Source organism: Staurois parvus, unplaced genomic scaffold, assembly GCF_062004578.1.
Source record: "Staurois parvus isolate SC_StPar_1 unplaced genomic scaffold, SC_StPar_1.0 ptg000235l, whole genome shotgun sequence".
Taxonomy (NCBI): domain Eukaryota; kingdom Metazoa; phylum Chordata; class Amphibia; order Anura; family Ranidae; genus Staurois; species Staurois parvus.
Genome location: NW_028318031.1, coordinates 6,074,333 through 6,100,644, shown reverse-complemented (window position 1 = coordinate 6,100,644; position 26,312 = coordinate 6,074,333). Strand labels below are relative to the sequence as shown.

The following is a 26,312-nucleotide window of genomic DNA, read 5'->3' as shown; positions in this document are numbered from 1 at the left end:
AGATGGGAAATATCTATCCACATGTGACCCCTCCTTCTAAAATCAAAAATACACTCACCAAACCTTTTACATTTCTTTTTTTAAGAAAGGCAAGTAGTGCTCATACTCTTTCCGTATCAGCAATCCTTTAATTATTTCTCCACCTTCTTCAGCACTCCCACATTACAGTCAGCAGTAAGCACAAGAACATATTAATACATATTATATTACCATTACAGTATATTCCAAAGACTTTAGTAACATCACTAAGCATGAACTATAAGACCTGTGTACTTGCTGCAGACTTTTCTTGAGTGTTGAGCCATTTTTTTATTGCAGCAAAAGTAGCAAGATGAGCATGACTTTGTTGCAGCAAGAGAAGTGACACTCCAAGAAACGGTTAGCAGACCTGGACACAGTGGTAAGAAGCACTTGCTACTGAAGTCCGAGAGATGATAAAAGAAAGCAGGTGACTACACACATCTACAAAATAATATATTTGCTTTGATCAGACTAACCCATTGATATATTCTACAGATAAAGCGTCATGATATGGTGTTGAATAAATGAAAGTAAGGTCAATTACGAGACTATGTTAAGTTATTGCTATTCTGTTTTGCTGAAAAGTTGTTCTATATCAGTGAATTTTGTCATTTTGGTGTGTTACTATAGTGCAACATTGTGTAGTGATTTCTTTACAGTATTATACAACAGCATGAGTCACTTTGCTCATCCGATGGCATATTAACAATGTAATCTGATCTTTCTCTCGCTCGAGTTCCTTCCCTATCCCAATAGGCTGATCTCTGAGGTTGCGATGAACCTTGATCATGAGAGTACGTGTTAGGACGAGGAAATCTTTTCTTCTTCTTCTGTTTACTTTCTTGATAGGTTCTCTTCGGTAAAAGGTGCTGTTCGTCCGAATATTGGATGTCTGTGTTGCATTCACAAATCCCCAGTGCACAGCCCTCGCAGTTGTGATAATCATGAGGACCATCAATTCTGGCATCTGCCACAAAGCTCCGTGGCATAACGGTTATAGACCAGTTGTAAAATTTCTTGCCTATGTGATTAACCAAGTAGTCTATAGCTATCTCAATGTTCTCTTCTAGGAAAGTAGGTTCCTCATATTTGGCAGCTGTGCACATTTTGCACTTTTGCTTGAAAACATGCATCCTCACCTCCCCGGTTTGTCTTTTCCTTTTCATGTGGAATGAAATATGGACCTTTGAAGAAGCCCAGGAGCGACCACAGATTGAGCAACAAAACCTGAAAAAAATAAGTCTTTCAGATTTAATTTTGGAATAGGCACAAAGAAAGGTATAATTATGTAAAAATGATATAACTGCGCTGAGTGCCAATGAAATCAAAACAAATTGTAAACCATAAAACAAAACAAACAGTGAAGCTATAGCCGCACTTAAAAATACCAATATAAATACTCAGTAAGTGACATCCAGTTGTTGTTGCACTATTGATGAAAAAATATACTAATAGCGATTCACTTATATTGTAAATGTGCTCTTACCAATTAAGTCAAAATGCATAATTCACCAAACAATGAAAAAGTCTTTCGATGACAAAATTCCGATTTTGATGAACAACCGTGTCCACAATAATCCTCCACGTGTTGTGAAATAGAGACTCTTGTGCCCACCACCACAAAAAAACACACTGCTCCATACGGAATAGTTAGACCTTAGATTATAGGTGGTCTAACAAAGCATGGTGCTGAACATATCTGGCTTGTAATATCCTAGATGGAAAAGAGGTGTCACAGACTTCGATATCTCTCCTCCTCTCCTTCTCCCTTACTGTCATCTGCTATGTACTTGGTCAAAAAGGATAATACTCCAGATAGTGTGATAATTAGAGATGAGCGAATTATTCAAAAATTCAATTCGGCTGATTCGGCGAATTCGAGGAATAAATTCGAGTCGAGTCGAATATATTCGCTGCGAATTTAACTTATAAAAAGGGTGTTTCTAGGCTTCAGAGAGCCTTTATATTAGTGCAGAACACTGTACCTTTAATTTAAATGCCCTTGGAGTCTGCTGGGGAAGAGAAATAATACTGTCAGTCAGTATGACATGCAGATGAGTGCCGTCGATCTTAGAATCACTGCACACTTCACTCATTTGGGCAGTCACGGGGCCAAAACCAGAGTGTGGAGCCACAGTGTGGCGGTGGAGGCAGCAGCAATGGGAGGCCATACAGCACCCTATGACAAAATGGAACCCACCAGCAGTGTGAGGAGACCTGAAAGTGGCACATGGCAGAGTGTGGCGATGGAGACAGCAGCAATGGGAGGCCGTACAGGGACCCATGACACACTCTGGACCTGGCAGCAGCATGAGGAGGCGGTACAGGGGCCCATGACAGATTACGGGCCTGGCAGCAGCATGAGGAGTCGGTACGGGGGCCCATGGCAGATTACGGGCCTGGCAGCAGCAATGGGAGGCCGTACAGGGACCCATGACACACTCTGGACCTGGCAGCAGCATGAGGAGGCAGTACAGGGGCCCATGACAGATTACGGGCCTGGCAGCAGCATGAGGAGTCGGTACGGGGGCCCATGGCAGATTACGGGCCTGGCAGCAGCAATGGGAGGCCGTACAGGGACCCATGACACACTCTGGACCTGGCAGCAGCATGAGGAGGCAGTACAGGGGCCCATGACAGATTACGGGCCTGGCAGCAGCATGAGGAGTCGGTACGGGGGCCCATGGCAGATTACGGGCCTGGCAGCAGCAATGGGAGGCCGTACAGGGACCCATGACACACTCTGGACCTGGCAGCAGCATGAGGAGGCGGTACAGGGGCCCATGACAGATTACGGGCCTGGCAGCAGCATGAGGAGTCGGTACGGGGGCCCATGGCAGATTACGGGCCTGGCAGCAGCAATGGGAGGCCCGTAATCTGCCAGCACCCTATGACAAAATGGAACCCACCAGCAGTGTGAGGAGACCTGAAAGTGGCACATGGCAGAGTGTGGCGATGGAGACAGCAGCAATGGGAGGCCGTACGGGGACCCATGACACACTCTGGACCTGGCAGCAGCATGAGGAGGCGGTACAGGGGCCCATGACAGATTACGGGCCTGGCAGCAGCATGAGGAGTCGGTACGGGGGCCCATGGCAGATTACGGGCCTGGCAGCAGCAATGGGAGGCCATACAGCACCCTATGACAAAATGGAACCCACCAGCAGTGTGAGGAGACCTGAAAGTGGCACATGGCAGAGTGTGGCGATGGAGACAGCAGCAATGGGAGGCCGTACAGGGACCCATGACACACTCTGGACCTGGCAGCAGCATGAGGAGGCTAATAGTCGTCTCCCCGCGCTGCTGCTGGGGGGACTTTTTAACATAGGCCTCTGTATGGCCTTCAATTAAAGCTGCTTACGCTTCGCCACTCTGCCATGGGCCCCTGTACCGCCTCCTCTTGCTGCTGCCAGGTCCAGAGTGTGTCATGGGTCCCTGTACGGCCTCCCATTGCTGCTGACTTCATCGCCAGACTCTGCCATGTGCCACTTTCAGGTCTCCTTACACTGTTGGTGGGTTCCATTTTGTGATAGGGTGCTGTATGGCCTTCCATTGCTGCTGCCTCCACCGCCACCCTGCGCCATGTGCCTCTGTCGTCTGCTCACGCTGCTGACGGCTTCCGCTTTTTAACCGAGGCCTGTGTTTGGCTTCCGAATACTGCTGCATCCACCGCCACCCTGCGCCATGTGCCTCTGTCATCTGCTCACGCTGCTGACGGCTTCCGCTTTTTAACCTAGGCCTGCGTATGGCTTCCGAATACTGCTGCCTCCACCGCCACCCTGCGCCATGTGCCTCTGTCGTCTGCTCACGCTGCTGCCAGGTCCATACTGATTCATGGCCCCCTGTACCGGCTCCTCATGAACGTGGTTCAGCGGGTTTGCATCACTTAACGGCAAATCGTTGACAAACGCTGGGACGTTCAGTGTTGTGCGCATTAAGCCAGACACCAAAGGGCAGCACAGACCTGTTATTACTCGCTCAAGCATGGCTGAACAAAACCAGTCTCTACCACAAATTGGACCCAGACCTGCCCAGGGTCTCGTAAGTAGATTGCACGGAGGAGTAGAGTTTGTTATTGGAATTAACTGTGAGGGACTTTTAAACCTAGGCCTGTGTATGGCCTTCAATTGAAGCTGCTTCTGCTCCGCCACTCTGCCATTGGACTCTTGATAGTCGTCGACTATCAAGAGTCCAATGGCAGAGTGGCAGAGCAGAAGCAGCTTCAATTGAAGGCCATACAGAGGCCTATGTTAAAAAGTCCCCCCAGCAGCAGCGTGGGGAGACGACTATCAAGAGTCCAATGACAGAGTGGCGGAGCAGAAGCAGCTTCAATTGAAGGCCATACACAGGCCTAGGTTAAAAAGTCCCTCACAGTTAATTCCAATAACGAACTCTACTCCTCCATGCAATCTACTTACGAGACCCTGGGCAGGTCTGGGTCCAATTTGTGGTAGAGACTGGTTTTGTTCAGCCATGCTTGAGCGAGTAATAACAGGTCTGTGCTGCCCTTTGGTGTCTGGCTTAATGCGCACAACACTGAACGTCCCAGCGTTTGTCAACGATTTGCCGTTAAGTGATGCAAACCCGCTGAACCACGTTCATGAGGAGCCGGTACAGGGGGCCATGAATCAGTATGGACCTGGCAGCAGCGTGAGCAGACGACAGAGGCACATGGCGCAGGGTGGCGGTGTAGGCAGCATTATTCTGAAGCCATACACAGGCCTAGGTTAAAAAGCGGAAGCCGTCAGCAGCGTGAGCAGATGACAGAGACACATGGCGCAGGGTGGCGGTGGATGCAGCAGTATTCGGAAGCCAAACACAGGCCTCGGTTAAAAAGCGGAAGCCGTCAGCAGCGTGAGCAGACGACAGAGGCACATGGCGCAGGGTGGCGGTGGAGGCAGCAGCAATGGAAGGCCATACAGCACCCTATCACAAAATGGAACCCACCAACAGTGTAAGGAGACCTGAAAGTGGCACATGGCAGAGTCTGGCGATGAAGTCAGCAGCAATGGGAGGCCGTACAGGGACCCATGACACACTCTGGACCTGGCAGCAGCAAGAGGAGGTGGTACAGGGGCCCATGGCAGAGTGGCGAAGCGTAAGCAGCTTAAATTGAAGGCCATACAGAGGCCTATGTTAAAAATAATAACATGTTTGGGGCATGATTCATGGCGGATTTAGTCAGTTGTGTCAGGAACTGGTGGTTTGAAATCCAGACTAATCCACGCCTGATTCATTTTCACAAACGTGAGTCTCTCCACACTTTGGGTGGACAGTCGTGTCCTCCGCGGAGTTACAATACCTCCTGCCGCACTAAACACGCGCTCCGATGCCACGCTACTGGCCGGGCATGACAGCCTTTCAAGGGCAAATTCAGCTAGTTGGGGCCAAAGGTCAAGTTTCGTTGCCCAGTAGTCAAGGGGATTGTCTACCTCGGTTGGCAGGGTGCTGTCCAAGTAGGCCCGAGCCTGTTGTTTGAGGTCCTGCTCCAGGTCCACCTGATGCTGCTGCGGCTGGTTAGTAGTTTCCTCACTGCGCTGGTGAAGAAAGCTACTCATCATCGACTGCAGACTGAGGCAGCCGCTGCTGGTGGAGCTGCCACTGCTCCTACCATCCCACCCCTCCCCTGCTGCCATGGCAGCGGAACGCGAGCGCACAAGGCCCACAGTGTCTGAGGATGGACGTTGGCGCAGAAAGGCAGAGACCAACTGACTACATAGGTGGTTTTTATAGTACTTTATTTTGGCCTCCCTCTCAGCAGGTGTGAAAAAGGCCACCATTTTTGAACGGTAGCGAGGGTCCAACAAGGTGGACAGCCAAAAGTCATCCCTCTGTCTGATGGTTATGATTCGGCTGTCGCTACGCAAGCAACCGAGCATGCTATGGGCCATTTGTGCCAAGGAATGCGAGGGACTCCCTGCCTCCATCTCCACAGCATACTGCCACGGTGCGTCTGGGTCCTCTGTCTCCTCCTCCTCCTCTACCAGATGCTCCTGCTCCTCCACTCCTGTCCGCTGAGTGGAAAAACCACCCATTTCACTCAATAATTCCTGAGCACCAATGTCCTCCTCTACCTCCTCCTCTTCTTCCTGTCCTGTCCCCACAGGGGTCATGTGGCGTTGAGATCTGTGCGCCACGTCTACCGCACCCTGACCAGCCATTGTTAACAGCATTTAACTGAGGCTGAGGACACGGCGGAAGAAGAGGTGATAGAGGCGGACATCTTTGCTGGACCAAGGACGTGCAAACGTGGAGGCAAAAGCGGCGTGACCTGTCCAAGTTGCTGGTGCGGCTGTGCCAGCACCACGTTCACCCAGTGGGCCGTAAATTACATGTACTGTCCCTGACCGTAGTTACAGCTCCACACGTCGGCGCTGCCGTGCACTTTGGCAGAGACCGACATGCTCAAAGACTGGCCCACCATCTCTTCTACATGTGAATGCAGGGCTGGCACTGCCTTTTTGGCGAAGAAATGCCGGCTTGGCACTCTCCACCGCGGCTCGGCACAAGCCATCATTTCTCGGAAAGGTGCTGAGTCCACCACTTGGAAAGGGAGGGACTGCAGCACCAGCAACTTGGACAGGAGGACGTTCAGCTTCTGCACCGTCGGGTGCGTGCTCGCAAACTGTTGTCTCTTGGAAACGGATTCCAAGAAAGACTGCTGACGGAATCCGTGAAGAGGAGTAGCAGGAGAAGGAGCATCTGAACGAGCGGAAGATGCCAACGAGCGACAACTCCCCTCAGCAGAGGTGTTGGAGCCTTGACTGGCTGATAGAGGGCGATTGACGTTGGGTGACGGAGCAAGTAACGGAGCGGGTGATGGAGCGGGGGCTGGGGCAGGCAGAACCGCCGTATCTTTATCACGGTTTTCCCAGGCCACCGAATGGCGACGCTGCATATGCTGACGCAACGCTGTAGTCCCAACATGGGCCCCCTGGCCACGCTTGACTTTCTGGCCACATAGTCGACATACGGCTACGTTTACTTCCTCGGGCGGCTTGACGAAAAATTGCCACACCGCCGAGTAGGAAACTTTGCTACTCCTCACTGGCTGACTGCTACTTCCTCCGTGCACACCGGCACCACTACTGGCCGTGGTGGTAGGCTGCAGTAGAGCTGGTGCTCTACTCCGTGGCCGTTTGCCTCCACTGACACTGCTGCGACCCTGCTGCCTCCTGGGCAACCCACCGACTGTTTTGCTCGCTGCCAAGCTGGCACCCTCTTCTCCTGATGATGTGGAAGCAATAGCCTGATGACGACGAGGCTGCCAAGTGTGATCAGCCTCATCATCATCAATTAGGGTCTCCGCGTCACTACTAGCCCCCTCGGCTGCGTGTGGGTCAGGAGACAGACCGGTCTCTAGACCGGCTACCGAGCCACTCTCCTCGCCAGTACTTCTTCGCCTGGCTGCTGAAGAGGCGGATGTCTCCCCCCGTTCCTGACCGCCCTCTGTTAGCTCTTCCTCACTGTACAGTGGGGCTGAGCCCACAGCATGCGATACTTCGCTTGGTGAGGGAACACCAAAGGACAGGGGCAGGTAGAGGACACGTGATTTCAGTGGGCTTGCTCCCGGGCCATGCCAACTAACGGTTGTGTCTGACGTACACACCGACCGTTGGCTGTAGGTGTCAGAGGTGACCTGGGAAGAGGAAGACGACCGAGCCAACCAATCGATGACGGCAGGGTTGTCGGTGGAGACACGACCGCAGGATGACACCGGGAGCACTGGCCTCTGGCTGCGACTAGTGCTGCCTCGACCCCTTCCTCTGCTGCCACGTCTGCTCGCTCCTGAAACACTGCCTCCTCTGCCACTCCTCTGCGTGTTGTCTGACATACTCTTTAATTCAACGATTCTGTGTCCCTGAGTAACGATTCTGTGTCCCTGAGTAACAATTCTGTGTCCCTGAGTAACGATTCTGTGTCCCTGAGTAACGATTCTGTGTCCCTGAGTAACAATTCTGTGTCCCTCAGTAACGATTCTGTGTCCCTGAGTAACGATTCTGTGTCCCTCAGTAACAATTCTGTGTCCCTGAGTAACAATTCTGTGTCCCTGAGTAACAATTCTGTGTCCCTCCGTAACAATTCTGTGTCCCTCAGTAACGATTCTGTGTCCCTCAGTAACAATTCTGTGTCCCTGAGTAACGATTCTGTGTCCCTGAGTAACGATTCTGTGTCCCTGAGTAACAATTCTGTGTCCCTCAGTAACGATTCTGTGTCCCTGAGTAACGATTCTGTGTCCCTCAGTAACAATTCTGTGTCCCTGAGTAACAATTCTGTGTCCCTCAGTAACGATTCTGTGTCCCTCAGTAACAATTCTGTGTCCCTGAGTAACAATTCTGTGTCCCTGAGTAACAATTCTGTGTCCCTGAGTAACGATTCTGTGTCCCTGAGTAACAATTCTGTGTCTGTCCCTGAGTAACGATTCTGTGTCCCTGAGTAACAATTCTGTGTCCCTGAGTAACAATTCTGTGTCCCTGAGTAACGATTCTGTGTCCCTCAGTAACGATTCTGTGTCCCTCAGTAACAATTCTGTGTCCCTGAGTAACGATTCTGTGTCCCTGAGTAACAATTCTGTGTCCCTGAGTAACAATTCTGTGTCTGTCCCTGAGTAACGATTCTGTGTCACTGAGTAACAATTCTGTGTCCCTGAGTAACAATTCTGTGTCCCTCAGTAACGATTCTGTGTCCCTCAGTAACAATTCTCTGTCCCTGAGTAACAATTCTGTGTCCCTCAGTAACAATTCTGTGTCCCTCAGTAACAATTCTGTGTCCCTGAGTAACGATTCTGTGTCCCTGAGTAACAATTCTGTGTCCCTCAGTAACAATTCTGTGTCTGTCCCTGAGTAACGATTCTGTGTCCCTGAGTAACAATTCTGTGTCCCTCAGTAACGATTCTGTGTCCCTGAGTAACAATTCTGTGTCCCTGAGTAACAATTCTGTGTCCCTGAGTAACAATTCTGTGTCCCTCAGTAACGATTCTGTGTCCCTCAGTAACAATTCTGTGTCCCTGAGTAACAATTCTGTGTCCCTGAGTAACAATTCTGTGTCTGTCCCTGAGTAACGATTCTGTGTCCCTGAGTAACAATTCTGTGTCCCTGAGTAACAATTCTGTGTCCCTCAGTAACGATTCTGTGTCCCTCAGTAACAATTCTGTGTCCCTGAGTAACAATTCTGTGTCCCTGAGTAACAATTCTGTGTCCCTCAGTAACGATTCTGTGTCCCTCAGTAACAATTCTGTGTCCCTCAGTAACAATTCTGTGTCCCTGAGTAACGATTCTGTGTCCCTGAGTAACAATTCTGTGTCCCTGAGTAACAATTCTGTGTCTGTCCCTGAGTAACGATTCTGTGTCCCTGAGTAACAGTTCTGTGTCCCTCAGTAACGATTCTGTGTCCCTGAGTAACGATTCTGTGTCCCTCAGTAACAATTCTGTGTCCCTGAGTAACAATTCTGTGTCCCTCAGTAACGATTCTGTGTCCCTCAGTAACAATTCTGTGTCCCTGAGTAACAATTCTGTGTCCCTGAGTAACAATTCTGTGTCCCTGAGTAACAATTCTGTGTCCCTGAGTAACGATTCTGTGTCCCTGAGTAACAATTCTGTGTCTGTCCCTGAGTAACGATTCTGTGTCCCTGAGTAACAATTCTGTGTCCCTGAGTAACAATTCTGTGTCCCTCAGTAACGATTCTGTGTCCCTCAGTAACAATTCTGTGTCCCTGAGTAACGATTCTGTGTCCCTGAGTAACAATTCTGTGTCCCTGAGTAACAATTCTGTGTCTGTCCCTGAGTAACGATTCTGTGTCCCTGAGTAACAATTCTGTGTCCCTGAGTAACAATTCTGTGTCCCTCAGTAACGATTCTGTGTCCCTCAGTAACAATTCTCTGTCCCTGAGTAACAATTCTGTGTCCCTGAGTAACAATTCTGTGTCCCTCAGTAACAATTCTGTGTCCCTCAGTAACAATTCTGTGTCCCTGAGTAACGATTCTGTGTCCCTGAGTAACAATTCTGTGTCCCTGAGTAACAATTCTGTGTCTGTCCCTGAGTAACGATTCTGTGTCCCTGAGTAACAATTCTGTGTCCCTCAGTAACGATTCTGTGTCCCTGAGTAACAATTCTGTGTCCCTGAGTAACAATTCTGTGTCCCTGAGTAACGATTCTGTGTCCCTCAGTAACGATTCTGTGTCCCTCAGTAACAATTCTGTGTCCCTGAGTAACAATTCTGTGTCCCTGAGTAACAATTCTGTGTCTGTCCCTGAGTAACGATTCTGTGTCCCTGAGTAACAATTCTGTGTCCCTGAGTAACAATTCTGTGTCCCTCAGTAACGATTCTGTGTCCCTCAGTAACAATTCTGTGTCCCTGAGTAACAATTCTGTGTCCCTGAGTAACAATTCTGTGTCCCTCAGTAACGATTCTGTGTCCCTCAGTAACAATTCTGTGTCCCTCAGTAACAATTCTGTGTCCCTGAGTAACGATTCTGTGTCCCTGAGTAACAATTCTGTGTCCCTGAGTAACAATTCTGTGTCTGTCCCTGAGTAACGATTCTGTGTCCCTGAGTAACAATTCTGTGTCCCTCAGTAACGATTCTGTGTCCCTGAGTAACGATTCTGTGTCCCTCAGTAACAATTCTGTGTCCCTGAGTAACAATTCTGTGTCCCTCAGTAACGATTCTGTGTCCCTCAGTAACAATTCTGTGTCCCTGAGTAACAATTCTGTGTCCCTGAGTAACAATTCTGTGTCCCTGAGTAACGATTCTGTGTCCCTGAGTAACAATTCTGTGTCTGTCCCTGAGTAACGATTCTGTGTCCCTGAGTAACAATTCTGTGTCCCTGAGTAACAATTCTGTGTCCCTCAGTAACGATTCTGTGTCCCTCAGTAACAATTCTGTGTCCCTGAGTAACAATTCTGTGTCCCTGAGTAACAATTCTGTGTCCCTCAGTAACGATTCTGTGTCCCTCAGTAACAATTCTGTGTCCCTCAGTAACAATTCTGTGTCCCTGAGTAACGATTCTGTGTCCCTGAGTAACAATTCTGTGTCCCTGAGAAACAATTCTGTGTCTGTCCCTGAGTAACGATTCTGTGTCCCTCAGTAACAATTCTGTGTCCCTCAGTAACAATTCTGTGTCCCTGAGTAACGATTCTGTGTCCCTGAGTAACAATTCTGTGTCTGTCCCTCAGTAACGATTCTGTGTCCCTCAGTAACAATTCTGTGTCCCTCAGTAACAATTCTGTGTCCCTGAGTAACGATTCTGTGTCCCTGAGTAACGATTCTGTGTCCCTGAGTAACGATTCTGTGTCCCTGAGTAACGATTCTGTGTCCCTGAGTAACGATTCTGTGTCCCTCAGTAACGATTCTGTGTCCATGAGTAACGATTCTGTGTCCCTCAGTAACGATTCTGTGTCCCTCAGTAACGATTCTGTGTCCCTGAGTAACGATTCTGTGTCCCTGAGTAACAATCCTGTGTCCCTGAGTAACGATTCTGTGTCCCTGAGTAACAATTCTGTGTCCCTGAGTAACAATTCTGTGTCCCTGAGTAACAATTCTGTGTCTGTCCCTGAGTAACGATTCTGTGTCCCTGAGTAACAATTCTGTGTCCCTGAGTAACGATTCTGTGTCCCTGAGTAACAATTCTGTGTCCCTGAGTAACAATTCTGTGTCTGTCCCTGAGTAACAAGTCTGTGTCCCTGAGTAACAATTCGGTTTCCCTGAGTAACAATTCTGTGTCCCTGAGTAACAATTCTGTGTCTGTCCCTGAGTAACGATTCTGTGTCCCTGAGTAACAATTCTGTGTCCCTGAGTAACAATTCTGTGTCCCTGAGTAACGATTATGTGTCCCTGAGTAACAATTCTGTGTCCCTGAGTAACAATTCTGTGTTTGTCCCTGAGTAACGATTCTGTGTCCCTGAGTAACAATTCTGTGTCCCTGAGTAACAATTCTGTGTCCCTGAGTAACGATTGTGTGTCCCTGAGTAACAATTCTGTGTCTGTCCCTGAGTAACAATTCTGTGTCCCTGAGTAACGATTGTGTGTCCCTGAGTAACGATTATGTGTCCCTGAGTAACAATTCTGTGTCCCTGAGTAACAATTCTGTGTCCCTAAGTAACGGTTCTGTGTCCCTGAGTAACGATTCTGTGGCCCTAAAGTCTCTGTGGCCCTAACTCTGTCCCTCAATACAGACAGGTCTGTCTCTCTTGAATGACCGGAGGCTAATGGAGAATTCTAAGATGGCCGCGATTTATAGCTCCACCATTACACAGTGCTGGCTGGCTGGCTGCTGATTGGCTAATGCGATCACATGTCATGAATGAATGCATTATGGGTCAGCGCGCCTTGTCTGCGCGCCTTCCCAGAGATCCCCGCTCCGTCGCCACACATGTCGCCGCCATTTTTGGGAAAATTCGATTCGTGCATCCGAAGTTGGCTAATCTTCGGATTCGTCGCGAATCGAATATTTCCCAATATTCGAAACGAATTCCACTTCGCCATGTTTGATCCGCTCATCTCTAGTGATAACATACAAATGATTTATTAAAAAAAATAAAAAAACACTTGCAAACTTCAAAGACAAACGAGCATGTAAGTCGTAAACACCACCAGACAGGCGTGGGTGACGTCAGCACAATCTCCGCCCAGCCCCAGATTGTGTTGCCACACAGATTACCAATACTAATTTGCATTAATACAAAATGTATGCAAATTGCACTGCAAAGAATAGCTTGCGATTGGAACAGGAATGCGATCCCCATCCAAATCACATGCAGTTTACCCATTGCCTCTGTGTGAACCCAGGCTGCCATAACCTGAGTTCACACAGGCTATGCAGGGAGGTTTCACACAGCGGAGAGTGGTAGTGGTAGAAGAGGAGAGAAAGCAGTGAGGATTTTTTAAATCCCTGCCGCTTTCTTTCCTCTCCTTGCAAGGATGACAATTCAGGCTAGAGGGCTTTTGATTGGTCAGCACCATCACATGGATGGTGCCGATCAATCAGATGCTGTCTAGCCTGAACTGTCATCGCTGCAAGGAGAGGAGAGAAAGATGATTCACGGGTCTGGGATTTGAAATCTCCGCAGCTTTCTCTCCTCTCCTTGCAGCGGTGACAGTACAGGCTAGACAGCATCTGATTGGTCAGCACCGTCCATGTGATGGTACTGACTGATCAAGAGCCTCTAACACGTACTGTCATCCCTGCAAGGAGAAGAAAGAAAGTGGTGGGGATTTCAAATCCCTGACACTTTCTCTCCTACTGCTGGGAATATAGAGCATCTGCCTCCATAGTATACATCCCCACTCTCCCACTCTCTGCTCAGCATGGAATTCCTACAGAGAGGTTTCCCCACTGCTCCTGTGTGAACATTGGCCATGACAAGCTTGGGTTCATACAGGAGCAGTGGGGAAACTTCATGCAATTTGGACAGGAATCGCATTCTTGTTCAAATTGCATGCCAATATTTGTGGTGCAATTTGTATTGACTGGAGCATTTTCAGCAGCATTTTTATGAGTGCGAGTACCGTGAAAATACTCGTTATCAGAACCAAATCCGATACCGGTATCGGTGCATCCCTAATTATAACCCTTTCTCATTCTATCCAAAAAAAATAGTTTTGGTTGTACTTTAATTGTTCCATGACTGGTATGAGCAGCTACACTGCAACTTTACACATCAAAAGGAATATAGTCTGTAGATTATCCCCAAAGACAAGACCCAAAATATTGCCAACTGCCACTGTTAAAGTACAGCTGCACTTTCATTTGAAGTTACACATTTGTACTTGTCTTTGAAATCTCTATCACAGGGCATTGAAATAAAATTCAAGGAGGTCCAGTCACTAAAATTTTCTTCTGGCCGAGGTCCGAATAGGGTGTGACCATCAATGTGCTCCCTTACGTTAGGTGTCGCCATCAGAGTGCAAATGGTTAGAGTTCCTCCTGCGCTATGAGAATGGAAGTGTACACCCTAGTCTAAAGCTGCCTAGTCTAAACACTCAAAAACTGATACCAAAACAGTGTTAGTGATAAACAAATAAGTAGTGTAGCACTTATGCCAAATAAATAAGTGCCAAAATATGCTAAATATTACCCTAAAAATAAAATGAAATAAAAATACTCCTTCATATATAGTAATCAAGTACAGATAAGATTAGTGCCAAACAAAAATCTATTTCCCACTTGATGTAGTGAGTGCCTACTGGTAAATATCACAGTGCACACACACCTATAACAAACACAAATAAACAAAGGGCTATATCCAATAAAGGGTAATAAAGTATAATACACAGTGCTCACACAGTGCCAAAGTAAAACAGTGTCCTCTAAGTTGGAACAAACTCTTAGCAATGTCCTTTTGTGACAAACAATATAATCATGCACTGTAAAATGGTGATATATCCGTGATTGTGATTGGCTGTCCAGGGGCGATAGGAGCCCCAATAAGGAGACCCAGTAAAGGAAGGAAGCTGCTGACCATTATAAACCAAGGATCCAGGGAGATCCTGCAAGCCTGTTGGCCCTTTGGGGTCACTGGGAGGAGGTGAGGAGGCAATCTAGCCGTTATCAGGAGAAGAGTTTTCCTTTGACACAATCACGGATATATCACCATTTTACACTGCATGATCATATTGTTTGTCACAAAAGGACATTGCTAAGAGTTTGTTCCAACTTAGAGGACACTGTTTTACTTTGGCACTGTGTGAGCACTGTGTATTATACTTTATTACCCTTTATTGGATATAGCCCTTTGTTTATTTGTGTTTGTTATAGGTGTGTGTGCACTGTGATATTTACTAATAGGCACTCACTACATCAAGTGGGAAATAGATTTTAGTTTGGCACTAATCTTATCTTTATTTGATTACTATATATGAAGGAGTATTTTTATTTCATTTTATTTTTAGGGTAATATTTAGCATATTTTGGCACTTATTTATTTGGCATAAGCACTACACTACTTATTTGTTTACCATCAGAGTGCAACTTTACATCATGTATTCCCATTACATCAGGTGTGCCCATCAGAGTGCCCCTATACATCAATTGTCCCCATCAGAGTGCCCCTTTACATCAGGTATTCCCATCACAGTGCCACCTTACATCAAGTATTCCTGTCAGAGTGCCCCCTTACACTCAAAGTACCCCTTTCCATCATATGTGCCCACCAGAGTGCCCCATTACATCATATTCCCCATCAGAGTGCCCCTTTCCACAGTATGTGCCCATTTGTGCCCCCTTAACATAACGTGTCCTTCAGAGTGCCCCCTTAACATAAAATATACCCGTCAGAGTGCCCCTTAACATAAAATGGGCCCATCAGAGGGCCCCTTAACATAAAATGTTCCCATCAGAGTGCCCCTTAACATAAAATAAGGGGCATGCTGCTGGGCACACTTTATGTTAAGAGGCACTCTGATAGTCACATTTATATTAAGGGGCACTCTGATGGATACATTTTATGTTAAGGGGCACTCTGATGGGCACATTCTATGTTGTTCCTATCAAAGTGCACCTTATAATTAAATGTGTCCATCAGCATGACCCTTTAACATTAAATGTGCCCATCAGAGTGCCCCTGTAAGACTGCACCCTACCTTGAGGGCAGACAGGAGCTCTGTCAGTATCCTTGCTGAAGGATGCTTGTGTACAGGCAAGGAGCGGGAACTGGAGAAACAGTGAGCTTCAGAGGGCAGGGCGCACACGTGATGTCATTAGTTGCCATGACAACGGCCCTGCTTAGTGGCAGATCTGTCATTGTGGGCTGGCGGTCCAGAAGGGTTCTTGGACCGCAGTCCGCCATTTAGTGACCACTGCTCTATCAAATGCATGTTCTGGGACCCTACCCTATGCTGTTGTATCTCTAGCTAAATTTAGTGTGTGATATTGCTAGCTTGTAACAATCAAGAGTTATTTACCTTTTCTTGGCTCTGCAGGTCTTCCATTAGCCTGGTGAGGCTGAGTGGTTCTACCTATAGCTGAGAGGAGGTTCCAGTAAGCAATGCAGGGGGATCAATATCTCTGGGTTATTAATATTTATCTGATTCAGCCACACCCTAAGGGGCTTTATGGCTTGGGAGATGATGAATGTTTGAAAGCTGCATCGGGACATTCATTGCCCGCAGATAAAGGTATTTTTGACTGCATCTAAAAGGGAAAAACAGCCTGAATTTTTCACTGCAACTAAAGAAAGTCAGTGACTACTCCTAAAGAATCATAGATCTGTCTGACTTTTACCAAGAGGCTGCTCTTAAAGGGCCTACTACTGCTACTACTACTACTACTACTTTGGAATATCTTTCTTCGATTTATATGCCATCTTCAGGTTGCCTACAACCATAAACCCTCTCTCCTGTCGGGGAGTTCAGTAATTAAAGGTAAAAAGACTAACGTGATTGGTGTCCAAATATATTTTTTGCCCCCCTTCCATACACCAAGGACCAGACTTTGAGATCTGAAATGCTAGCCTGAGGTTCACCTACTATTGATCAGGGATTAAGAGGTGTTATATTAATGTGAAGGACTATCTTTCTTGAAAAAATGTCTTTCATCTGGCAGCACAGATTGCAGTCTGTTGACTCTCAATGTACACCCTGTTGCAATCTGAAAAAGTTTCTTGTTAATAAAGCACCTAATAAAAAAAAATATATACACTTCCTTATTTTGTTCCTGTTGTCATAGTGTGCAGACATTCTCATCATAAATCTCAGTGGTCTTAAAACTAGGATCCCCAATGGATCTAACCTAAGTGACATGTTAGCAATGGTGCTTAGAGACTGGCTACTAAGGTGGAAATTGCCATAATATAGGGGTAAGAAAACAGGTTCTCTAGTGCTAATGTTTGTGAATGTATTCATCTAAAATACTAAGGTGTCCGTTTATGACACACAGAATAGCTGCGATTCAGAGGATCGCAGCTATTCTCTGGTCATTCACAGTTTATGACACCCAGGAGAACATGTTCAGCCCTTCACTGGAGATCTGTGTTCTCCCTCCAGATTCTCCAGTCCAGAGCTGGAGAATCGGAGGGACCGCAAACTAAGCAGAGATAATTTACCTCTGTTTAGTAAACTGATCTTTTACTGTAATCTCGCGAGATTATAGTAAAATCAGCCGTTTTCCAGCATTTGTAGACCGTTCTCCCTTCGTTTGGAGAACTGATCTACATATGCTTCATAAACATAAAACATAAGGAATGCTGCGCTACATTCAAATCAATTTGTGAATGTGGGATCCCAAAATATTAAATCAAAAAGTGTGACAATATTACCAATATTAATCTATAGGTGCTTACTAATACTATCAAAATCAATTAAATCACTTAAAATAATATAGAAACACAAAAAACTATATCCATGAATGCAGCTAGAGTGTATCAGGAGCACACCTGCACGGATAACCCTTTTAGCAAGAGGCAGCTTGCTGGGTGTACTCAGAAGGTGGGAGTAGTCAGGAGTGCTTGCAGAGGACCGCAGAAGAGGAGGATCAGGGCTGCTCTGTGCAATACCATTGCGTAGAGCAGATTGATATTTCAACTTTTCCTGGAGAAGAGCCTGAGTGGGAATATTATATTCTGAGAGCTGTCTTGGAGTGCTTTGGTACCTGGAGGATCTGTGAGAGGGATCCACTACTGCTCTTTGACCCGCAAGGGTCGAAGGGATGAGGTGAGAGGCCAATCCAGAAGGTGGTTGGATTCATAGATCTATATACACCCAGAAACCTGCACGATTTTTTTCACTCGTGGTCACTAACAGTATAATTTGGAAGCACCGTTTACTGTTTTTCACTTACAATATTCTATTTTTGGACTTTGAGATATAAGTTTGCGTGTATCAATATTTTGGTCATTCTTTTTCACTTCACAACAGGCACGTGTGTTTTAAGTATATATATATGTGTTTGTATTTATGCACATACGTATGGATATAGTTTTTTGTGTTTCTATATTATTTTTAAGTGATTTAATTGATTTTGATAGTATTAGTAAGCACCTATAGATTAATATTGGTAATATTGTCACACTTTTTGATTTAATATTTTGGGATCCCACATTCACAAATTGATTTGAATGTAGCGCAGCATTCCTTATGTTTTATATTCACTTGATCACTGGTATATGATTTAATGCTAGCAGCTCCCTTTGGGATACATACACCCATTTATTCATTTGGTTTAATATCATTTTTAAACACACACTTGAAGCGCAGGAGGGTCACACCACTAATGCTTCATAAACAGCATTCACAGGAGAACTGTGTTCTCCGAGAATTCCGGAGAACTGAGCAGTGATCTATTACTGCTGGTTCATAAACGGACACCTGATTGCCTTGCTGTCTTTGATTCAATATGTAGCATTGCCCCCATGAGGGCCACTGAGTTGTGGGTCCCCCTAAGCTTTGCATGGCCAGGCAACATGCATTTTTCACATCTTCACACACACACAGAGTCAGTAATACAGTCCTTGGGCTGGTTTTTAGTTGTTTTTTTTTAACAACTTGGATTGGGTCTAGGGGCATATGGGATGCCCAAGGAACTGCAAACTTGAGGACATACTTCTTAGCAATCTGTACACTGTACAAGTGTACAGAAAAACAGCACTGTCTCTTCTAAGGAGCACTGAAGTCCCCTTGGTGTACTTCCTCAGACCACAAATGAATTCCTCCTCTTCACCCAGCTGCACTGAGGGTATCCCTGGGCAAGTGATTTCAAAAGCTAGCATTTACGTAGTCCTGGGTGAGAATTAGTTGGGTTTTGCACCTGTGTCTTTGTCTGGCCCAGGGGGTGTAGAAGTACTCACACTACCCTATCCTGTTAGCTTGGTGGGTTAGTCTGGCTCCTTCCCTGCTGCACAAGATGTCCTCCATAGGAGACTTTGGGCAGTGGAGATCATTCTTTCCAGCAACCTGCCTGTAGGTAGGCTCCCTTACTCTCAGTCCATCTTCCACCCAACACTAACTTGCTGCACAGGCTCTGCCACGTTTAAGGGTTGTCCTTGGTCACCATGCCCGCCTCCTGCCAGGGGATTGGCTAAGTTTCCTCAAAAATGCAGATCTAGGCATCCTCCCCTCCTCCACCCCTCTTCCAGAAAGTTCTGAGTTTCTGGAAGATTAGGAGGGCTCCAGAAGTCCTGACCTGTAGAGCCTCCCAGCCTGTCCTGAAGTGAACTCAATACCACACTCCCATACCGACTCATCCCAGGCTGCTAACCAGACTCTATCTAACAAAATAGCAAAGCCTATCTGCCTAGTGGGTGTTACAAATATTTTCAGACAGAGATCCTCCTGCGCAAAAGGGAAATACACCTACTGGAAGCTGGCAGCACTTAACCTGCTACCCAAACAGTGTAAATATTAATAGAATTATAAATAGTGCAGCGCTCAAGAAACAATACTAACTCAAATACTGCAATAAATGTGCTCACATGCAATAGTGTCACAAAATTAATCAAAAACAAATCATTAAGTGAGATATCTTCATTATAAAGTGCCACTCATTATTATTCCCTATCACTTAGTGCCCACATAATCAAACAAATATATAAAAAATAAACTACCATTTGAAAAAACAATTTTCGCAGTGCTCCAAGTGTAATAACGTGACCACACTTTATATACTACTCAAAGAAGTCCAAAAAAATAGTAGAAATGTCCATAAAAAACTGATAATAAATTCATGCAATGTGCAAACGGAAGTGCAAAACAAATGTGTTCTTATTCCGCAACCGTGCCACTCTTCACCTCCTAAGGCTAGATTGCCTCCTCACCTCCTTAAACCGACCCCTAAGGGCCAAACAGCTTTCAGGATCACTCTGGATCCTTATCCCCTGGCGACACGCACTTCTCCTGACGTTGTGGATCACTTTAGGGGACATCCATTACCCCCAATCGGAAGCCTCTGGAGAACAACTGCTCACAAACCCAGTGAACAGAAAAGAAGAATCCTCTAAGTGCAGTATTAAGGCCAAAACACTTTAATGGTAATACTCAAATATACATAGCCACTAACATATGTCCATAGTCTTCCTTAGCCAGTATGTGGGTGTGCTGCATGTAATCAGAAGGACTTCCTGGGTATACCAAGATGGCGGCTGGCGCCGGAAATGCGTCACCGCGTACCGGAAGTTTGCGTGCTAACGTGCCTATGCGTTACGTCACTATCACTCGTGACTTCCTCTGGGCATTGAATGCCCGTTACGCGTAGGCACGTTAGCACGCAAACTTCCGGTACGCGGTGACGCATTTCCGGCGCCAGGGGATAAGGATCCAGAGTGATCCTGAAAGCTGTTTGGCCCTTAGGGGTCGGTTTAAGGAGGTGAGGAGGCAATCTAGCCTTAGGAGTGGCACGGTTGCGGAATAAGAACACATTTGTTTTGCACTTCCGTTTGCACATTGCATGAATTTATTAATATCAGTTTTTTATGGACATTTCTACTATTTTTTTGGACTTTGAGTAGTATATAAAGTGTGGTCACGTTATTACACTTGGAACACTGCGAAAATTGTTTTTTCAAATGGTAGTTTATTTTTTATATATTTGTTTGATTATGTGGGCACTAAGTGATAGGGAATAATACTGAGTGCCACTTTATAATGAAGATATCTCACTTAATGATTTGTTTTTGACTAATTTTGTGACACTATTGCATGTGAGCACATTTATTGTAGTATTTGAGTTAGTATTGTTTCTTGAGCGCTGCACTATTTATAATTCTATTTATACAAATATTTTCAGTTTTAGGAGTCATTAACCTGGAAAAAAGCTACCAGATTAGAAAGTCACAGTAAAATCAGAATTCCCGATCTGCATACTTGCTGTGGTTTAGCACAGACTGTATTGAATTGAAACTATTGGATCCACATAACAGCCAGGAAACTAGCAATGACTTGGTTCTTGGTTTCCTTATTTTGTATTAGTGGCCAGGGGTATTATTAGCTAATACAAAATGTGGAAGAAAACAATGAACAGGTACATTATTATAGTACATATCAGAGTAAACAGAGCTGTAAGAATACTGATATTGAATAAACTAAAGTAAGACTGGTAAACTAACCTTTCCAATCAATAAACAAAGTGAAATTACAGGGCGGAGGCTACGTGCTGATGTCACGCCGCCGGGTCCGTGTTTCGGAGCGGTGGTCATCTTGATATGTGGCATGTTTAATATTTTATTGTTTTTTCCATGTGGAATGCTTTTATGCATATTTTAAATAAATACTACACTATATACACCATTTTTGGGGCTGCATGTGGTGAGCATTTCCCTTTAGAAGGTAACACGACCAATGGATATTGGAGAGTGGATAACATAGATCTTCTGTTACATTCGCTACCTAACAAGTATCCCTCTGGTGAGTGCATAGTGGTGGTGGATTACACACTGGATTCCAGAGCACTGTGTGGAACCGAACACGATTTGCCGTGATTACTAGCATCACATCACTGATACACAGACCTATATTGGAAGGACTTTTTATTTATTTATTATTGTATTGGTTGCACTGATATTTATTCATATTATTTTGATATGATACTTATTCATCATTTATCTTATGTGCTGCACCTTATGTATATGTTTATCTATTGAGATTTGTTATTACTATCTCTGGTGCTAGCTGCTCTTATTTATATAGCGCTCGCCATTTGCTTTTTGAGATTATGAAATTACAGTTCTATTAAAGTGCAAGCACCCTCTGGTTCCTGCACATACCTTTTCTTAACTTCCCAGGACCCCTTTACCTGAGGAGCTCAGAAATGCAAATGTCAACATTCTCAGTATAAGACAAGGGCTGGACTATCCTAGTCAAATTCCACAGCTACTTATAAATATACTACTCTGAACCTTCGTTCTTCTACCTCAGGGGTGTTCAATCTTTTGAAGAGCGAGGGCCACTTAAGTGATTTGGTAACCGGTGATGGGGCACAATGAAATAAAATGGTTCTAGATTTCAAGGTTTTTTTATTTTGAATAGCATGAACATTTTCCTCCTGTAGCTACTGAATGCCAGCAGGAGGCAGAAGAGGAGAAACCGGCTTTCAGCAATTGCAGGAGTAAAATGGAGAAGATTGGTTCCTGTATATGCCAACACCCACTGCTTGTCCTGTCCAAGTGAAAAACAGAATGTGACAGGGAGGCCGCACGGATTCCCTGGAGCAAACATCTCACCAGTGTTTGGGGGGTGTTGTAAAAACTGCAAATGTAAACATGCCCTTGCTGTCCTGAGCCCCCTATGAGGCTGCTTTCACATTGATGCACTGCATGTGTGAAATCAGATCAATTGGAACGCCACCAAACCTAAACGTAAATAAGGAAGAAAAAAGGTAAGCATTGAGGCCTGGCCATTGTTGTCCAGGGGTGGACTGACCATTTGGAAATTCGGGCACTGCCCGAGGGCCCGGGGTCAGTAGGGGGCCCCATGAGATGCTCCTGGTACCTTTTTCATAGGCTTTTTTGAGTATGGGCAAAGACACAGGGGCCCCATGATCCCCTATTGCCCGGGGCCCCATGAGTTGTCAGTCCACCCCTGTTGTTGTCATATCTGGTCCCTGAATACGTCACTTGGTTTGCAGTCTGTGGAACGCACATCGGCTCATCTTGTCGGAGCGGCAGTGCTTGGGGACTTAGCCACAATTATGCGCTGTGCAAGTGCCGGGAGCGTCACTTTTAAATGTGAGTGTGCTTTTATCCTTTAACCTTTTTGAATTTAATAAAATTTACTACACTATGGGAAGTATTTTTGTTTCTTGAGTGTGTGTATTGTCATACTGGTTTATCCGAAAAAAAGACCCTGGTGGCATCTGTTTCCTCACTGTGTTTGGGACGTGCATGAATTATTATGTATCTGGTAAGCATTTAATTTTAATGCATGTGGTGGTGAATCAGCAACAAGTGGAATTTGCACAGGTGTTGGGTACATAAGTGGATGAAAAATCAGTGGATGGACTTTTATTTATGGACACTCTTTCATTTATGAAATATATTTATTGGACATTATTTAAATCATATTTGATTATCATTTAATGATATTAGCACTTTGGAGTATTCTATAGATCATGTTCTGATTATCATTTAAAGATATTAGCACATTGATGTATTTGTGATATGTTTTTGACGGATTGGGAATTAATTTATTCTTAGTGGGGTGAGTGCCTTTTTAAAAAAGGAATTTTTTTTATTGATGCACTGTAGTTTACCAGCACTGCAGATGCAGAGCAGTGCACCTACAGCTTTCCTGAGGGTTAGTTGTGCTTTGCAATAGACTTCTATTATATGTTGCTGGTGTGATGCACTTTCAGAAAGCGCACCAAACCCACAGGATATAATAGAAGTATATGGTTTGGTGAAGCTAACCCGCAGGAAAGCCTCAGGTACACTGCACTGCACCTGCGGATCAGTGTAAAAAGCAGTCTAATTGTTGCTAATCCGTTTATAGGCTCTAAAATGCCCATTGCAAAATCGCAGTGTTTGTGTTGTTTAATACACTGACCTTCTTTCCCTTTTCCTTCCTCTACTGGCATTGCTCTCCGTCTCTAGGATGCTAGAAAAGTTCCAAGCGAAGTGCACTTGGTATCACTCCACCTGGGACAGGAGCCCAGGAGCTGGCGCTACAGAGGCAGCTCGATGCACTCTGATGCTCCGAGATGGCGGGTTGGCAAGCCCAGATCATGATCAACGGGTTACCAACCCGGGCATGCTTTTCCCTGATGTGAGGTCGAGGACTACATCCCAGGGCTCCGAGGGCCACATTTGGCCCGCGGGCTACAGGTTGAGCACCCCTGTTCTACCGAGTTCACTTAAGTTTCTACCTTTAACAGTATGAAAAGAATTGTTTCCAACCACTGGAAGTTAGAAGCACTCAGTTATCACAAGCTATACACAATTTAGGAGCATGACATAAAGTATGTTTAAACCCAAGATTGGAAATTTTTATTACTTAGCAATGTTGTTGTGCTGTACCTTTAAGGCCTGGTTCACACCAATGCGTTTTTTACACACTACAGTTCATTTAACATGGTTTGCTATGGGATACGTTCACATCTAGTGGAAAGGAAAGAGTTTTTGGAAAGGGCCAGTGACTTTTGTAAATGCAAAATGGTGTGTTTTGGATTCAATAGACTTTAATAGAGACACTGCAGAAAACATGTGTAGTGTGTTTTTGACGCACTTTTGATATGTTTTTGATGCAGTTTGCGTGTTTTAATCAACCCAACAACAAACTGGCCCAAAAAAAAAGCATTAAAAAATGCAAGACCCATAAAAAACCACGTGTGCAAACATGCAAAATGCAACGCAAAAGAACTACAGAAACAGATCATAGGTAAACTGGATAGGTGTGAACCAGACCTAAATCCAGCAAACAGCAAACAAATAAAATAAAATAAAAACAGTGAAAACAAATGAATAAATATATGTCAGCACCTCCAGTGAAAATATTGCACGTGTTACAACGTATAGCCCCAATAGAAGTCCATCCAAGTGACTATGAAGATCTCCCAGCGAGTTCCACCACCATTGCCATACACAGCCTCTTATGAAGAGGCAGTTGTGGTGGAACTCACTGGGAGATCTTTGATCAATCAATTGGATGGACTTTTATTGGAACTATAAGTTATAACACAGAGCAATACATAAATATTTTAACTGAAGTATCTTGTAGTAAACCCCAACTTTTTTTTTTTTTGGACATCTCTCTTTCATTAAAAGTGTCCCCTACTGACCAATTTTATACTGCTATATCATCTGTGGTCTCTTAATTCTCAATGAGTGCTTGATAGAAATTTGGCATCTCGAAGACAGTTTTCTATCAGCAAGAGCAAAGAAAGGCACACTGCATGCCAATTTCTATCTGCAGATTAAAGTATGTCTATTACCATTTGATGAAGAAATATTTGTCGCTACAAATCTATGTGAAAAAATCTTTTTTTTCAAACTAAAATGAATCAGATTGCGATGCTGCTGCTGCTGCAGGTGCGTCAAAATAATTGGGAAAGAAAAAATAAATTATGCAGCCAAATATGCACTTCCAGTGTATACTATTGCTGGGACTGTCCATAAAAATGAATTTCTAAAGTATTTATACCGCGCTACCAGTGTAAAATGTATAATTCTCTATGTGTTTTATACAATAAAAAATATTATTATAATAAAGATAAATTATTCCTTATCTTACATATATCTATGTTAGTGAAAGAATTCCTAAAAGGCTACAAACAGGAAATTGTGTTCCCACAACCCAAAATCAAATATACAAAAAGTACTGCTGCGCCTTCGCTAATCCACCACAATTAAACATGTACCTACAATCCAGTGATCGCTAAAAATAAAAAAAAAATAAGAATCACATGTGTAATAATATTAATGATGATTATTATTATTATTATTATTATTATTATTAATAATAATAATTATATTATTACACATGTGATTTATTTATATTATTTGATTTTTAGTGGTCACAAGATTGTAGGTATATGTTTAATTGAACTAATGGTGGATTAATGATGACACAGCAGTACTTTTTGTATATTTGTCCACGAAAATGACTTAACACCATACTCAGTTTTAAGGAACCCCTAAGTATGTCATTTAAAAGATTTCTGTATTTTTAATGATGACCCCGAAGCCACTTGAAAAGAGCATCTCCCCTCTGAACCTTTATTTTGCATTGTATAGGATGTTCATGACAGTGCCTAGTTCCCCATGCATTTTTTCAGTAGTTTGCCTATCAGACCCAACAATAGTCAGAATTAAACAAGAGGATTTACCCTTCTTCCCCCCCATAGAGTTCATTGGGATTTGCCAAATTAACAAGATTTTCCATACCCTTGACCAACATTAACAGTGATACAACATGCTGCAGCTCTGGGAACTCATTTAATTTTACCATATGGCTCCCATTTCAGGTGTACATAAACATTCTCTGCTCCAGAGTTACAGGGCCCTTGTGTTTGCCACTTAAAGCAAAAAAAAAAAGCATAATGTAGTGATCTAAAAAAAAAAAAAAAACTTCCAGCAATTCTTTTTTTTAATAAATTAAAATAATGGTAAAAAAAACCCAAAAACATAAAATAGAGTTAGAGGAATTCCAATGAAATTACTATACCTGGCAAAAGAACATTTTACATACTGCAACCAGCCCTTCCGTGACTGGTAATATTCATCCACAGCGAAGTTCCACACATCGTAGATCCCTCTGTTTTCTAAATCAGCCTCAAATATTGCTCTCCATGTGTCCCTGTTCATTATTGCAATTCTAACCGAGCTAACACTTACAAAGTATACTGCAGTTTCCAGAGCAGTGATGTGTTGTCAT

General features: G+C 44.7%; 1 protein-coding gene across 1 annotated transcript; it reads right to left on the bottom strand.

Annotated features, from left to right (window-relative positions):
• Positions 1-108: 108 nt before the first annotated feature.
• On the bottom strand, positions 109-26,312 carry LOC149460103 (receptor-transporting protein 3-like). The gene is made up of 2 exons (XM_089680172.1): positions 26,103-26,312; positions 109-1,248 (listed from the first exon to the last, which is right to left on the bottom strand). Exons 1-2 carry the CDS (start codon positions 26,240-26,242, stop codon positions 675-677), a joined length of 714 nt encoding a protein of 237 aa, XP_089536298.1. The 5' UTR covers positions 26,243-26,312; the 3' UTR covers positions 109-674.